This window comes from Camelus dromedarius, chromosome 18 (genome assembly GCF_036321535.1).
Source record: "Camelus dromedarius isolate mCamDro1 chromosome 18, mCamDro1.pat, whole genome shotgun sequence".
Lineage (NCBI taxonomy): Eukaryota > Metazoa > Chordata > Mammalia > Artiodactyla > Camelidae > Camelus > Camelus dromedarius.
Window position 1 is genome coordinate 749,109 of NC_087453.1, and position 13,784 is coordinate 762,892.

The window sequence follows — 13,784 nt, forward strand, 5'->3', positions numbered from 1 at the left end:
GCCCAGCAGCCGCCGCCGCCGCCGCCGCCCGGCCGGCCGGCGCCCGGGAAGGAGGCGGCGGGCCCGGGGCCGCGAGAGCGCGGGTGACAGACCCGGCCTCGCGGGGAGGCCCGAGCCGGCTGGCGCCCGGGCCCCGCGCCGCGCTGTTCATGAAGCATGTCGGCCACCAGCGTGGACCCCCAGGTAGCGGCCGGGGTCGCGGGCCCGGGGGCCGGAAGCCGGGAGCCGGGGTCGCGGGGCCAGGGACCGGGCCGGCGTCGCCTGTGACCGCGGGCCCTTCGTGCCGGAGCGCGCCGCCTGCCTGGGAGGGGTTCTCGTGAATAACTTTGTGTTTCCTTTTCCTGGCTTTTGTCCACTCGCACGTCCGGGCCTGCGGGGAAGCAGCGAACAAAAGGACAAGATAATAAAGGTGAGCGGAGCCGGGACGGGCCGTGCGGGCCCCGGGGCGGAGCGGGAAGCGGGGCTTGTTGGGAATCGGGCGCTCCGTGCGGAGTAAGAGCAGGGCTCCGGAGAGGCGCCTGGAACCGCCAAGTTTTCCACGCGCAGGTTCAGGGAGATGCAACTTTAGGTTGGGATACTTGGGGAGATTTAACGGGCTTAAAATAGACTTTTCAAGAGATGAATAAACAGGTGGTTAGAGAATTCCATCTTCCTTTCCTACCGCGAGATGCTTGATTTGAATGGGGGAGGGGACCCTGGCCAGGGCCTTGCCTGTCTGTGCCCCAGGTGTGGGGCTGACTCTGGGTGACTTGCCAGCCCTTGGCCCTGTAAGCTAGCTCTTACTCTAATAGCTGGAACCCTTGTGATCTGTCTTGAGGCAGACCCCCAGGACTCATTCTTGTGAGAACTAGTGACTCTGCTTTATGTTTACTCAGAAGATTGTTTTTAACACGTGTGTGTGTGTGTGAGAGAGAGACTCGGGTGTAAGCAGATACGGTTCATCGTGTTTTAAGGTTGGAGAAGGCCCAGCACTTCCTTACCTCCCCCTTCCTTTCCTGGCTGGGCACGGTGACAGAGGAAAATGAGAACAGGGCAGATAACAGCACGTTCACCAACGCCTTGTTCTGTCCCACTCTCTTCCCAGCCACGCTGCCCTGCGTTTCCTGGTCTCCTCTCCTCACGTGAACAGCTAGGCTTTGGGAAGCGCCATTCTCTGTGTGGTACACGTGGGTCTCAGACCACATCATCTTTACCAAAACCTGGCTACGAGTGCCTCACATTATTTTGTCTGCACCTCTGTTTTGTCAGCATTTACCAAATTGCAGTTAATTTTTATCAGAAAGGTAGCTTAAGTTATTGAAAGTTGTGCATCATCTTTGTAATTAGTTGTGTAAGTACCAGTTTTGTAATGACTGTTTTTAAGTAGAAGCAACGACTACTAGGAATTGATGGAGATAAGCCTTATTACCTTTAATTTTCATGCTTAAAAGTAACTTTTTGAAATTTAAATGTAGTATTTTGCAATTTCTCGTTTTAGTACAAAATGGTTCTTTGCATCAGAAGGACACAGTTCATGACAATGACTTTGAGCCCTACCTTTCTGGACAGTCAAACCAGGTGAGTTTATCTTTCTTAACATGTATTTTTCCATTAGTTTTGTAACACAAGTTTACTACCGTAAATCCGACTTTTATTATCCTAAACAACAAAGAAGTGGACTATAAAATGTTGTAAATGACGTCCTACTGGGGCTGGCGTTTGACCGGAGTTCTAGTTGGCCTCAGCATTGGCGGGCAGTGATACACTGCGTTTGACAGAGTGGAGGTGTGCATGGTTCTCTGAGGTTGTCCGGTGACTTTGTGTTAGCTCTGGACAATTGGAATTGTGGACTGGGAGAGCAGCTAGGAGCAGGACTCTGGAGTGAGACTCTGGCCCTGGGTTCTTCACTCCAATGATGACTGTCTGACACTGCCTCAGTGGCTTGCCCTCTCTGTGCCTGCTTCCTTTTCTGTAGGACAGTTCACAGTAGCTCCTGATAGAACTGGGGAGGCTAAGACTAGACAGTTTGTGTAGAGCTCAGGGTGGTACCTGGGTAAGTCAGTGCCACTTGGTTTTCTTAGGTATTTCAAGGTCTCTCAGCATTGGCACTGAGGATGTTTTGGACTGAAACAGGCTTTGTTCTGGGGGCTGTGCTGTGCATTGTCGGATATTTGGCAGCCTCCCTGGCCTTCGTTCATGAGATGCCACTAGTACCCCCTCCCCTGCCCCCTAGTCACATGGTTTGGTTTTGGGACAACCAAAGATGTCTTGGCAAATGTCTCTGGGAGGCTGAATAGCCCTGGTTAAGACCACTTGGCTAGTTGGATTTAGGTTTAAGCCTAGTGTGTACTGCTTTTAAAATGTACTGTGCATGTTTGCTTTAGTATAAAACCAGGTTCTGCCTCTTCCTGTGGTGTAAACCTACTCAGCCTCTTTTCTTGCTAGTCTGCCCCTCTCTGAAGTGTCTTAGAACTTTTCTTCACCCTCCTCTTTCTTGCTGCACTTGGCAAGTCAGCAGCTGAGGGACCTGAGAGACCCTGTACAGAGGGGCCCCGAGAACCCACCCTCCTGGGCAGGATGAGGGCTGCACAGTAGAACTGGCTGCTCAGTGATGGGCGGTCAGCTTGAGGTAGTGACCAGGCAGTTTAGTGGACTTACTTTGTTGACCATCTTATTTCTCTTATGTAATTGGATCTAGAAGTGTTACGTGTTTAGCCTTATGTTTACAAGGCAGGAGCTTTCGTCACTCCGGAGGAGTTCCTTCCAGACAGAGTGGGTGATTTTCTGATATCAGAAGAGGGCCGGCTGTCCCCCGGGAGCCGTGTGGAAAGACCCCACAGGTTGGTGCTGTCAGTGAACAGCCTGAAAATGGCCCCTTCCTCCCGGATGTTAGATGTGCAGTTTTCAGCAAGATCAGTTCGCACAGTGAACCTGCTGAGAAGGCTCTTGATTGAGAACAGACTGTCCAGAAATGCCCGACTGCTGGAGGGCACAGGAAGCCTGTGACCGCCGGGGCTCTTGGATCCTCGTCGTCTCGTGGATGAGGAACCTGAGGGCCAGTGCCTCGTGCCAGGCGTGCAGCCGGGTTCTCTGGGTCCTGTGTCTGCCTCTCCTTTCTTCGCGTGAGCTGTGATGCAGTCAGGAGTCACTGGGGATGGTTGCTGCCTCTCCACGTGGACTTTGCCGGTGGAGGTTTAGGAAGGTGCTCAGACTGAGGATGTGCCGTGATGTCCAGCCTGACTGCTGGTGCGTGAGCCGGAGCAGTGGTGGCGTGGCCAGCAGAGGGAAGCGTGCAGCCCTGTTTGCGCCAGGTTCTGCTGAGGTGGTGCTGCTGCCAGGTGGACTGTGGCGAGAGGGCCCACTTGTGTACACAATCCTCCCTCATGGAGCCAGCACCTCCGTCAGCTCTGCGATGCTCACCTGTCAGAACTCAGGTGTGGTTTCTAGTAGCCTCTTGGAGACACTGTGGCTTTCTGATTTGTGAAGCCTTCGTATTGAAGATGACTTGGAAAACATTTAGAAGCAGGCCGTCTAAGTTCAGTTGGTTAATGGTAATGCTCTGTAACGGGACTGTTGCGCTCTGGTGGCTGGTCCTTCCCTCAGGAAGGCTGGGGCCACTGCTCCCGGTGTGCATGTCCCTTCCTGGGGCTCCCGGGGCAGCACACGTTGGTCAGCTTTCCTGAAGCAGCGGGGTCCGGGTGGGGGCCCGGGGTGAAGGCGTTGGGTGGGGCTCTGCCGCTGCTGAGTCCTCCTGACTTTGTCCTCAGGGCCTGCCTCCTTTCCAGTCCTGTTTTGTTTTGTTTTTTCCCCCCGAAAGGACCCAGAAAAGTTCCTCTTCTGAGTTGTTGCAGGTGTGCCAGCCAACTGCCAGGCCGGGAGGGAACCGACGGGGCGCCTGCATCTACACTGGAGGCACTTGGCTGTCGATGGACCTGTCAGTGTGCCCGGTCACACCTGCCCGGTACAGAAGGGATAAAAGCGAACTTTTTATTCCTCCTTAACAATTCTGTTGTGCTTGGAGTGTAACGAGAAACACCGTACGAGAGCGCTCTGTGAAGGTACTTGTTTCGGGTCCCGGCGCCGGCCGGCCGTCTGTAACCAGAGGAAGCTGTACTGTTAGTCAAGTCTTGACCTGTTGTGTGCAGAACCACCTGAAGTGCTGGGCATGTGTTTTACCACTTGAGGGCGCCGCGTGGCATCTCTTGGAGACCTGGTGTACAGTGTCTCACAGATGCTATCTTGTGTGCGCTGGAGTTTGTGCCTCTGTACTCTCTTTGCAAGAAGCTTCTGCCTGGCATCCCTGACAGCGCCCTCCTTGACACCTGTGCTGTGTGCAGGGACCCTAGCCCACCTGTATTGTGAAAGCTGTCAGCAGGGTTTCTGTCAGGTTTTGGGTGGCAAGCACAAAGCTGGGCTAAATCGATACCTTTTCTTGGCGTTGGGGCCACTGTGAAGAGTCTGGGAGGAAGCTGGCATGTGACTCGCCGCTGGTGGGCCAGTGAGCCCGGGCAGCGAGGAGTGCCTGGTCAAGTGGGCACTGGCTGAGCATCCGTTTCCTGTAGCTGCATCTGAGAGCCAGGGACGTCCTAAAACACAAGGATGGTGCACACAGTAGGGGCTTCCGTCTGAAATGCAGCTAACGGTGCCTGAAGAGCGGTGACAGACCTCTTTGTGAGGTCACTCAGAACTGCTCGCCGAGGCAGGAAGCAGATGCAGGACTCCGAGGGGGGAACCAGCCGCACCCCCAGGCCTCTCCCCGGAGCCTGTGTCACTCGCTTTGTCACTGCTCCTCACTGCCCTAGGTGCTTTTCCTCTTTTACATAATTTATGATAGTCACTCCCCTCCCCCAAGTAAATGCTGCTCTGCAGACTCCAGAGGTGTTCTCTTTGCCTTGAGGTTCTGAAGGGGCCTTTCTGTTTTTCCTTCCATTTGCCTCCTCTTGGTCACCTTAATGGCTGCGTCGCTTTACTGTTTGTGAAACTTAAAGCATTTGAGTAATTCTGGAATTATTCCTCCTAAGACAGCTGGGTTTAGGAAGCAGACATTTCCAGTTTAAAATAGATGGTTCTGGTTGTTGAGGCTGAAAGGTTTTTTTTTTTTAACGTGGGTGAGTGTTGGTGAGTATAACAAACACTTAATGATAGGACAGGCTTATGGCTTTATTGTCTTTTACTGTTCGTTCTTCAAAGAAAGTGACCTGGGAGTAACTGTCACGACTGCTTGAGCTTACTTTGGAGGGCACGTTTTGTCTGTCACTTCTGCCTTGGCCTAGGGGTGCAACGCTTGGGGCTGTGTTCCCTGCAGTCAGCAGACATTTTGCCGTGAAGACCTGCCGCCTCCCTTCTCTGAGGCCCTAAGTTGTGCAAAGGCTGTAACTAGAAGCCTCGTGCAGTCAGGGCGATGGCTTTATTGTTTTACCTGCTTTGTCCTCGAAAGAATTTTTTCCTGTGCTGCTCCTTTCACAAGACCCACGACCTGCCTGCTCAGAGGCATGAAGGCGTGGAATTTGTTTCCATCCCTTTGGCTTCTGCACCCGCGTCCCTAGCAGGTGAACCCACGCACTCTAGCTGGGCCTTGCGGCTGTCGCAGGAGCCAGGCCGGACAGCGTTTGAGCTACCGTGCTGAGTGTTTTGAGAGCCTGAGGCCAGGGCCAGTGGCTTCCGAGGGGCTGCCTGTGATCACGAGCGGCCCAACTCTGCAGTGCCGTTGGCGGGCTCACGTAGAGTTCATGTTTGAAACAAGTGTAGTTTTAGCTTTGCTGTAAGTTGAGGCCAGAACAGTCACCGCCACCTCCACCCCCCCACCCCGTGCTGCAGATGGCCTGGAACCACCTGGAACCACGCCCTCAAGGCAGCGAGGAGGGGAGGTGGTGCGGTGCAGACCACAGTGCTCGGGGAACACCTCCAAGTTCTCCTGCTGCAGAAGGAGCTCTGCCGGATCACTTGCTGCCTTGCTTTCAGAGTTTTGCAGGAAATGTGGCAGAGGTGGTGGGAAGTGTGCTGCCAGCAGGGTGGGGATGCAGGTGGGCTAAGGTCCCTGCACAAAGCCTGCTGTGTGCTGGTGGCCTGGCGGGGCCAGACAGCGTGGGCTGGGCTGGTATGGAGCCCAGCCCTCCAGGTAGCCCTCACCACCAGCCTGCTTGGCCGCTCCTCTCCCAGATGCCGCCCTGCCTGGCCTTACCCCAGGGCTGGACGCAGGTTCCCGGTGATGCTGGCTGGCTTGTCTCCTCTTTCCCTTGGACAGTCCTGGCTGGAGGCGGCCGAGAGCCACCTGTCCACACAGTGGTGCTGGGGTGACCGGGATGGTGGACTTGTCCATAAGTGGCTGGACTTGGGACGGACGTGAGGGGAGTTCAGGGCTGAGCATGACACACGAGAGCTCGCGTCCTGGGTTGCGTCCTGTCATGGCTCAGGCTTACGTGTAGGTCAGAGTGAGGCGCTGGGTCTTTCGGGGAGCACAGTGCCGTGGCCCCGCTGCTGCCGCTCTGGTTTGTCCAGGTGGTTCGAATGCCGTGAAGCCCCTGGTCCTCTCTTCTCCCCAGGGCCTTCCTTGCGTGCGAGGGAAGTGCATTGATGCCAGGAGGGCCAGGCTGGCAGGAGGAGGGCTCCGAGTCAGAGGCCTGAGCCCCTGGGCCCGCCCCTCCTAACACATCCCCCAGTGGTCCCCTCTCCTCTGCCGCCTCTCCAGCGGGCCCAGGTTGGGCTGAGGCAGGCTGACCGAGAGGTTACGGTAAAGGGGCCAGAATCACTGAGGTCCTTTCCCCTGCATGTCCGTCCTGTTTCTTGTATCCCGGAGAATCTCAAGGGCATGTGTTAACAGGCAAACCGTTACCATTGCATTTGAAAAGGTGATTCTAGAATAATCTGCTGTCAAGTGGAGCAGCTGATGGGGAGGAGATCTGAGTCCTGAGGCCTCGAGAGCCCCAGGATGGGCAGGGAGGCAGGAGGTGGCCGTGCAGACCAGCAATGTCAGCGCTGTCTCATGTTGGGCTGGGACATGCCTGGGGACTGGCCTGACCTCCGCAGGGTCTTCTGGGGGATCCGGAGAGTGCCTGCCCGTTCTCATTCCCCATAAGCAGAGCTGCTTTCCTCTTGGTGTCCTGGACCCTCCCTGGCTGCCTTCGCCCGGCTCCCTGCCTGGACACCAGCCACCCTCTGCAGACGAGGTGGCAGGTGCTCTCTCCCGAACATGGGCGCGGGGTTAGGGAAAGAGTTTAAAGCCGTTGCTCTCCACGTAGAACTCTGGCTGCTCGGGGGACGTGGGGAGGGGCTGGGAGCGGCGTCACAGGCTGGAGGGCTCCACGTCTGCCCTGCTTTGTTTCCCTCACAGCCCTTCCGCTCCCAGGCCCCGGTCTGACCAGCAACCGCGGGTGAGTCTCCCTGAGCAGCCACCCTCCCAGAACTGGCTGCAGCTCTAAATCCGGCAGAAGTGAGGGATGCGCTGCGGCCTCAGGGTCCAGCGCTAAGAAACTCCTCCTGGAGGTTCCAGCTGCTGCATGGAGGCGGTTTCTCAGTGAGGGGCCCGGGCGAGGCAGGGGCTCCTGTGGTCCAGAGAACAGAGCGGGACACTCACTGGGCAAAGGGACTGGACCAGCCGGGGCCTCCTCCGTCACCCGGCCTGCTCCGAGAGCCCCAGGCCATGCCCAGGAGACGGTGGGGACTAAGGAGGTGAGACCCTGGAACTCAGAGGCGGGCTGTCAGGAAAGGCCCGTGGAAGGGGCCTCGGGAATGGCCCTGGGTGGGTGGCAGGGGTCCTGTGGGTGGAGAGTGGGAAGGGGTGTCTAGATGCATAACTGTTGAACTTGAAGTCAGTCTGCAGGGTAAACGCCTGCAGTGCTGAACGTCCTGACTGCTGTGAGGAGTCTGCGGCTCTTCTAAAGCCTCCCCCCGTCCTCCTGGGCTGCCCGTGGCGGCCCGTGCTCCTCACAAGCTTTGCTGCCAGTGGGGCAGAGGGTAGCTCCTCACTCTAGGTCCCTTTAAACGGGTCTCTTCTTGAAGGTAAAGTGGGGACATGGGGTGCTGAGTAGATTGTTGTCACCTGACTTGAATCCATGTCATTGCAAGTGATATTCTGTGTTTGGAGGTGACCAGCTGGACTGTCCCTGACCTCACCCTCACCTGTCCTTGGTGGGCTCCTGTTGGAGGTGGGGCTCGTGCAGGACAGGCCTGGTTTCCCATCAGCCTGCACTTAGGCAGGAGCAGTTGGCGTTCCGGTGTCTCCTCGGTGTCGGGACAGCATCTAACGCGGCTCGTGCTTGTTTCCGCAGAGTAACAGTTACCCCTCCATGGCCGATCCCTACCTGTCCAGCTATTACCCGCCGTCCATCGGATTTCCCTACTCCCTCAACGAGGCGCCCTGGTCTAGCGGAGGGGACCCTCCCATCCCGTACCTCACCACCTACGGACAGCTCAGTAATGGAGACCATCACTTTATGCACGATGCTGTTTTTGGGCAGCCTGGGGGCCTGGGGAACAATATCTATCAGCACAGGTTTAATTTTTTCCCCGAAAACCCTGCCTTCTCAGCCTGGGGGACGAGCGGGTCTCAGGGGCAGCAGGCTCAGAGTTCTGCTTACGGAAACAGCTACACCTACCCGCCAAGCTCCCTGGGCGGCACGATTGTGGACGGACAGACAGGCTTTCACAGTGACACCCTCAACAAGGCCCCTGGAATGAACAGCCTGGAGCAAGGCATGGTGGGCCTGAAGATTGGGGACGTCACCACCTCTGCGGTCAAGACAGTGGGGTCGGTGGTCAGCAGCGTGGCGATGACGGGCATCCTTTCTGGCAGTGGTGGGACGAACGTGAGCCTGCCGGTGTCGAAGCCGGCCTCGTGGGCTGCTATTGCCAGCAAGCCCGCGAAGCCACAGCCGAAAGCGAAGGCCAAGGGTGGCCCTGCGGTGGGGGGTGCACTGCCCCCTCCTCCCATAAAGCATAACATGGACATTGGCACCTGGGATAACAAGGGGCCTGGGCCCAAGGCCCCGGCTGCCCAGCAGGTGCCGGTCCCCCAGGTGGCCCCCCAGCCGACTGGGCAGCCTCTTCCCGCTCAGCACCCCCCTCTGGCCCAGCCGCAGTACCAGAGCCCCCAGCAGCCTCCCCAAACCCGCTGGGTCGCCCCTCGCAACAGGAACGCTGTGTTCGGGCCGAGTGGAGGGACAGGCGGTGACAGTAACTCCCTCGGGAACACGCAGCCCAGCTCTTCCCAGGGCGCGGAGTCCCACCCCATCCTGGAGAAGCTGAAAGCGGCCCACAGCTACAACCCCCGGGAGTTCGACTGGAACCTGCGGAGCGGCCGCGTGTTCATCATCAAGAGCTACTCGGAGGACGACGTGCACCGCTCCATCAAGTACTCTATCTGGTGCAGCACCGAGCACGGCAACAAGCGCCTGGACAGCGCCTTCCGCGCCCTGGGCAGCCGGGGGCCTGTCTACCTGCTGTTCAGCGTCAACGGCAGTGGGCACTTCTGCGGGGTGGCCGAGATGAAGTCACCCGTGGACTACGGCACGAGCGCCGGGGTTTGGTCCCAGGACAAGTGGAAGGGCAAGTTCGACGTGAAGTGGATCTTTGTCAAGGACGTGCCCAACAGCCAGCTCCGGCACATCCGGCTGGAGAACAACGACCACAAGCCGGTCACCAACTCCCGCGACACCCAGGAGGTGCCCCTGGAGAAGGCGAGGCAGGTGCTGAAGATCATCGCCGCCTACAGGCACACCACCTCCATCTTCGACGACTTCTCGCACTACGAGAAGCGCCAGGAGGAGGAGGAGGTGGTGCGCAAGGTGGGTCTGGGTCTCGGGAGGGCGTGTGCGGCCTCGGCAGCGATGGGCAGGCCCGCTTGGATGTCACCACATAATTTGGGATCCCTTGCCACGCTCACAGAACTCGATTGGGCCCACTCATTTTTGTGGGGAAAAGACAAGTTTGTCATTTATTGCCAGTTACTGCGATTCTCTGTTTTAGCTCTTGGGTATGAAATGAAACTGAACTACTGAATTTACAGGGACAGAACAGACAGCGTCGCTAGTGAAACTTGAGGTCCCCAGCCGCAAGGAGCGGGCTCACTGTGTGTGGTTTGTCATAAATGCTGTGACCTCTGGGTTGTGAAGCTGTGATGTGCTGAGGGATGATTTTCTGCCCCTAACCAGGTTGGTGTTTTGAGGAGCTAGTGTCCTGAAACGTGCATCGTGGCGGTTGGAGCCTTCGGTGCCCACGCTGGTGTGTCCGGGATCGGGAGTGAGGGAGGTGGCTATGGTCACGGGATCCATGGTGCTTCTGGCTTTGAACTGCCCCTCCAGTGGGCTGGAGGGAGATGGGCCGTGCCACCAAGATGTTCCAGTTGACAAGCAGGGTTGTCCTCTGTCGCTTTGCTGTGAGGCTTCACTGGGCGCTGCTCCTCCCCCCTTGTGGCGGGGACGCTGTGGAAGCAGGTGAGTGGCCAGGGGCAGGATGCCTTTGTCCGCAGCTGACAGTGTTCGATTAAGTCCTGTTCCTGAGAGTGGCAGAGAAGAGCCCGCCCTGTTGCTGCCCTGGTGGAGCCTCAGAGATCCCAGGAGTCTGGTTTCCAGAGAGGGCTAGGGTGTGTCCTTCACTCTGATGGGCACGGACGCCCTTACGACCCCGAGCGTGTCTGTCCTGGAGACTCTTAGGTCACCCTTTTGTTCATCATCTGGAGTTTGACTCCATTGTTTTCAAATGATTGGAAGTGCTTAAAATTGGGTCTTGTTGAGAGGTCAGGTGTGCTTGCCGCTTTGCAGGCGCGCTGGCCGTCCTGTACCTGGGCTGCCCGTCTGAAGACGCGCTGCTGCTTTGGGGAAGCACCAGGTCTTGTGGCAGCTGGGTCAGACCAAGCCCCAGAAGCCTGTGGCTTTCAAGTCTAGAAACAGTCACTCCTTAGGGCGCTTAAAATAGTGCAGGTTTCCAGTGACAGTTGGAGTGAGCTGAGAGTTCCTCGGACAACTCGACTGGCCACGGCCCAGGGTCACTCCGTGAAAAGCCAGGTGAAGACAGAGGGTTAGGGGTGAGCCCTTGCTGGAGTGTTTGTTGTTGAGTGTCCCTCTCAGGAAGGAACTCTGCTTCCCATGAGGTTCAACTGTTTTGAGAAGAGCACGTCTCACAGTTGGAGGAGTGGAGGTGGTTTAGCAGTCAGGGTGCTCAGCCCGGGAGGCTGCCTGTCTGAGCTTGAAGGAGAGGTTGCCATCTGCTCTCCGGGGATAGAGGGCAGTGCCTGTGACTTTTTTTTTTTTTAGGAGAATGTAAAATACAGAGTTCTTAATTTTTCCAGTGTTTGGAGTTCAGGGTAGGGAGGAAATGTTAGTTGTTAGAGGAGTGACCATAGGTGCCCCTGTGGCAAGCCATGTCCTGGGTGATGACGCGGAGGGTGGGGGTTGGTGTCGCATTTCCCTGAAGACACGTCTGGTCCGTTCGTAGCAGAGGAGAGGCTTTCACTTGCATTGTGCGTTACACGAGTGGCAGTCCTGAGTGTTGGGAGCTGAGTCATCGCCAGCCCGCGAGTGGTGCCCCCATCCTGGAGGGGCCAGAGGGAGCCGGACTCGGTGTGTCTCCTGCGAGTCAGTTGCGGCTGCGGCCTGACTAACGAACGAGAAGGCTGGCGGGTGTGGGGAGGACTGAGCGCTGGTCACAGGCTGGTCCTGCACGCACTGGGATGGGTGGTCCTCCTGATGGAGGAACAGACTGGCCAGGGGAGCCTTCCTCGCACAGGTGGCCGCCGCGGGTAGGTGGTTATCAGAGGCCAGGTCCCACGCCCGGACCCCAAGGCCTGGAGCTGCCGTGGCGTGGCGGTCCCAGCAGGGAGCTCGGGTCCAGACCTGTGGCCGCGGCCCTTGGGCTTTGGGGGAATTTGTGTGCACGGCATGTCCAACTCCTCTCCTTTCTTTTCACAGGAACGGCAGAACCGGAACCGACAGTGAGGCTCAGAGGGGTTCTCGCAGGTCTGCGGGGTGCGGCCCGGGTGGAGGGGCGTCTTGGTGCTGTCTCCGGCGGGGCTCCGGCCGGCCTCTCCTGCAGGCTCCACTGCTCATGTCTTACCTTCTTCGTAGTTTATTTTTGCCCAGATGGCTCTGCGTTTGTTTGTATTTTTTCTATGTATTAGAATGTTGGAAACTCACTCAGCAAAGGAGTGTTTCTGTCAGCTTGTCAGTCAGACTGCCCTAATGTGAAATGTAAGTATCCTTAAAAACAAGATTCTAATACATCCCAAAGATTTATTATTATTATTTCCTTTCGGTGAAAATTATGTTCTTATTCTTACACTCAGCCATTTCACATTTCTGTATGAGACTCGGTTCTTGCCCCTTATACTTTACAGCGAGCGTGAGAAACCACGAGCCGTCTGCTGAGCTCCGCTGATGCGCTGCTCTCGAGATGCCAGGGTCAGCGGGCTGCGGCTCACCTTGTTTGGCTGGTTTGCCATCATTTTATCTTTGTTACCTATTATCAACCTAAAATGCCAGCCTGTCCGTTTGATTTCCACTAGGCAGAAGGACACATTTTAGTTGTTCAGATTTGGTGAACATGCTGTTTCCTTGGGGCCCCCGCCTCCTACGGCCTTGCGTGCCCAGAGGGGCTGCCGTGCTCCTGGGTGGGCAGTGGTGAAAGGCCCGGGCCTGGAGGGGCTCCTCGCTGTGTGCAGACTTTTACCTCCCCCTTTTCTCTGCGGAGCGTCCTGGCGCCATTTCATGTTTTTATACCAGTAATGCTGAGCTTTAAACGTCGGGTCTGGTAGGACAGACGGTGTGACAGGTGATGCCGCCGATTGTAAATTTCACCGTGTGTGTCTAATTTTTTTTCCTGAATGGATAAAAAAACAAAAAAAAAATCTTCTAGAAATTGAATTTGCCGGCATGTTTTGTGGACTAAGGGGCTGCTGAAGAGCTCGCCACAGGAGCTGGAGTCGGAGTGTGAGAGCCGTGCACACGCCTGCCCCACACACGCCTCGCGCACGCGCCCGTGCGGAGGGCCACCCACCTAGCGTGCAGGTGCTGTCTGCGAGCTGCTCGCTCTGCGGGCCCTCGGGGCTGGGGTTTAAGCTGTTTCATTTAGACGTGTGTTCAGGGCGCTCGCTCTCGCTGAGCTGCTGCTGCCTGTGCGGGGTCCGGGTAGCGTCGGGGAGCCTCGCCTCTAGGAGAGCACAAGCCTGACAATCGCCTGTTCGGCATGTCTGGCGCCGTCTCACTCTTCCGCCCTGCCTTACGGGCTGGCGACGGTTTAACTGCAGAGCCGCTGAAGGGTCCCTTTGCAGAAGCGTGTGTGTCTGAGTCTCCCTGCTGTCGCCTCCCAAGTGCTTGATGGTCGGGCTGCCTTGAAGAGGCGGTGGCTCCCGGCTCGAGATGTGGTCGCCCGGCCGATGCCCTGACACATGTTACCACCTCTTCCCGCGAGTCAGGGCAGCAGAGAGGGTTGGGGCCAGTTACCGGGAGTAGAGGCTGTGGCGGGTCAGTTACTGGCCGGCCTGGGTTCCTGGTCCGTAAGTGTCGCCTGGTCTGCAGGCTCCCCTGCCCCGCCAGCTCGCTTGCTGTCCCGGTGCTCGGGGTGTCTGGGAAGGAAGGGCTGTTGGGGGTCACGGTGTGGGAGGGGAGCTGGACCTCACGCCACCTTCAGCGTGTGTCAGGTTTGGCTCATGAAGGGCTGCTGCCCGTCAGTTTTTCCCCCTCAAGCCAGCCAGTTGGCTACTTTTCTCCCTCTGCCCTGCTCCAAAGCACAGTACTTCCAGATTCTTAAACTCCACGGTGGGTTGGCAGCCCAGTGTTCTTGTGGGGTGGTCCCTCTGGCTCTAGAAGTTTCCT

General features: G+C 57.3%; 1 protein-coding gene across 3 annotated transcripts; it reads left to right on the forward strand.

The window, feature by feature from the left end:
- The first annotated feature begins 43 nt into the window (after positions 1–43).
- On the forward strand, positions 44–12,215 carry YTHDF1 (YTH N6-methyladenosine RNA binding protein F1). 3 transcript variants are annotated; one of them, XM_031433460.2, is made up of 6 exons: positions 58–183; positions 385–409; positions 1,478–1,557; positions 7,310–7,349; positions 8,247–9,761; positions 11,883–12,215. In XM_031433460.2, exons 3-6 carry the CDS (start codon positions 1,484–1,486, stop codon positions 11,907–11,909), a joined length of 1,656 nt encoding a protein of 551 aa, XP_031289320.1. In that variant the 5' UTR covers positions 58–183; positions 385–409; positions 1,478–1,483; the 3' UTR covers positions 11,910–12,215. The 3 variants fall into 3 exon arrangements, with proteins under 3 accessions (XP_031289319.1, XP_031289320.1, XP_031289322.1); XM_031433459.2 differs by lacking the exon at positions 7,310–7,349 and having other exon boundaries at positions 44–183; XM_031433462.2 differs by lacking the exons at positions 58–183; positions 385–409; positions 1,478–1,557; positions 7,310–7,349 and adding an exon at positions 7,372–7,647.
- The last annotated feature ends 1,569 nt before the right edge of the window (positions 12,216–13,784 follow it).

What these genes read in the sequence shown, in the direction of transcription:
- YTHDF1 (XM_031433459.2), top strand. Translation starts at nt 157, where the DNA reads ATGTCGGCCACCAGCGTGGACCCCCAG. An exon ending in AAAAGGACAAGATAATAAAG is followed by an intron (nt 410 to 1,477) that starts GTGAGCGGAGCC and finishes TTCTCGTTTTAG; the next exon opens with TACAAAATGGTTCTTTGCAT. An exon ending in TTTCTGGACAGTCAAACCAG is followed by an intron (nt 1,558 to 8,246) that starts GTGAGTTTATCT and finishes TTGTTTCCGCAG; the next exon opens with AGTAACAGTTACCCCTCCAT.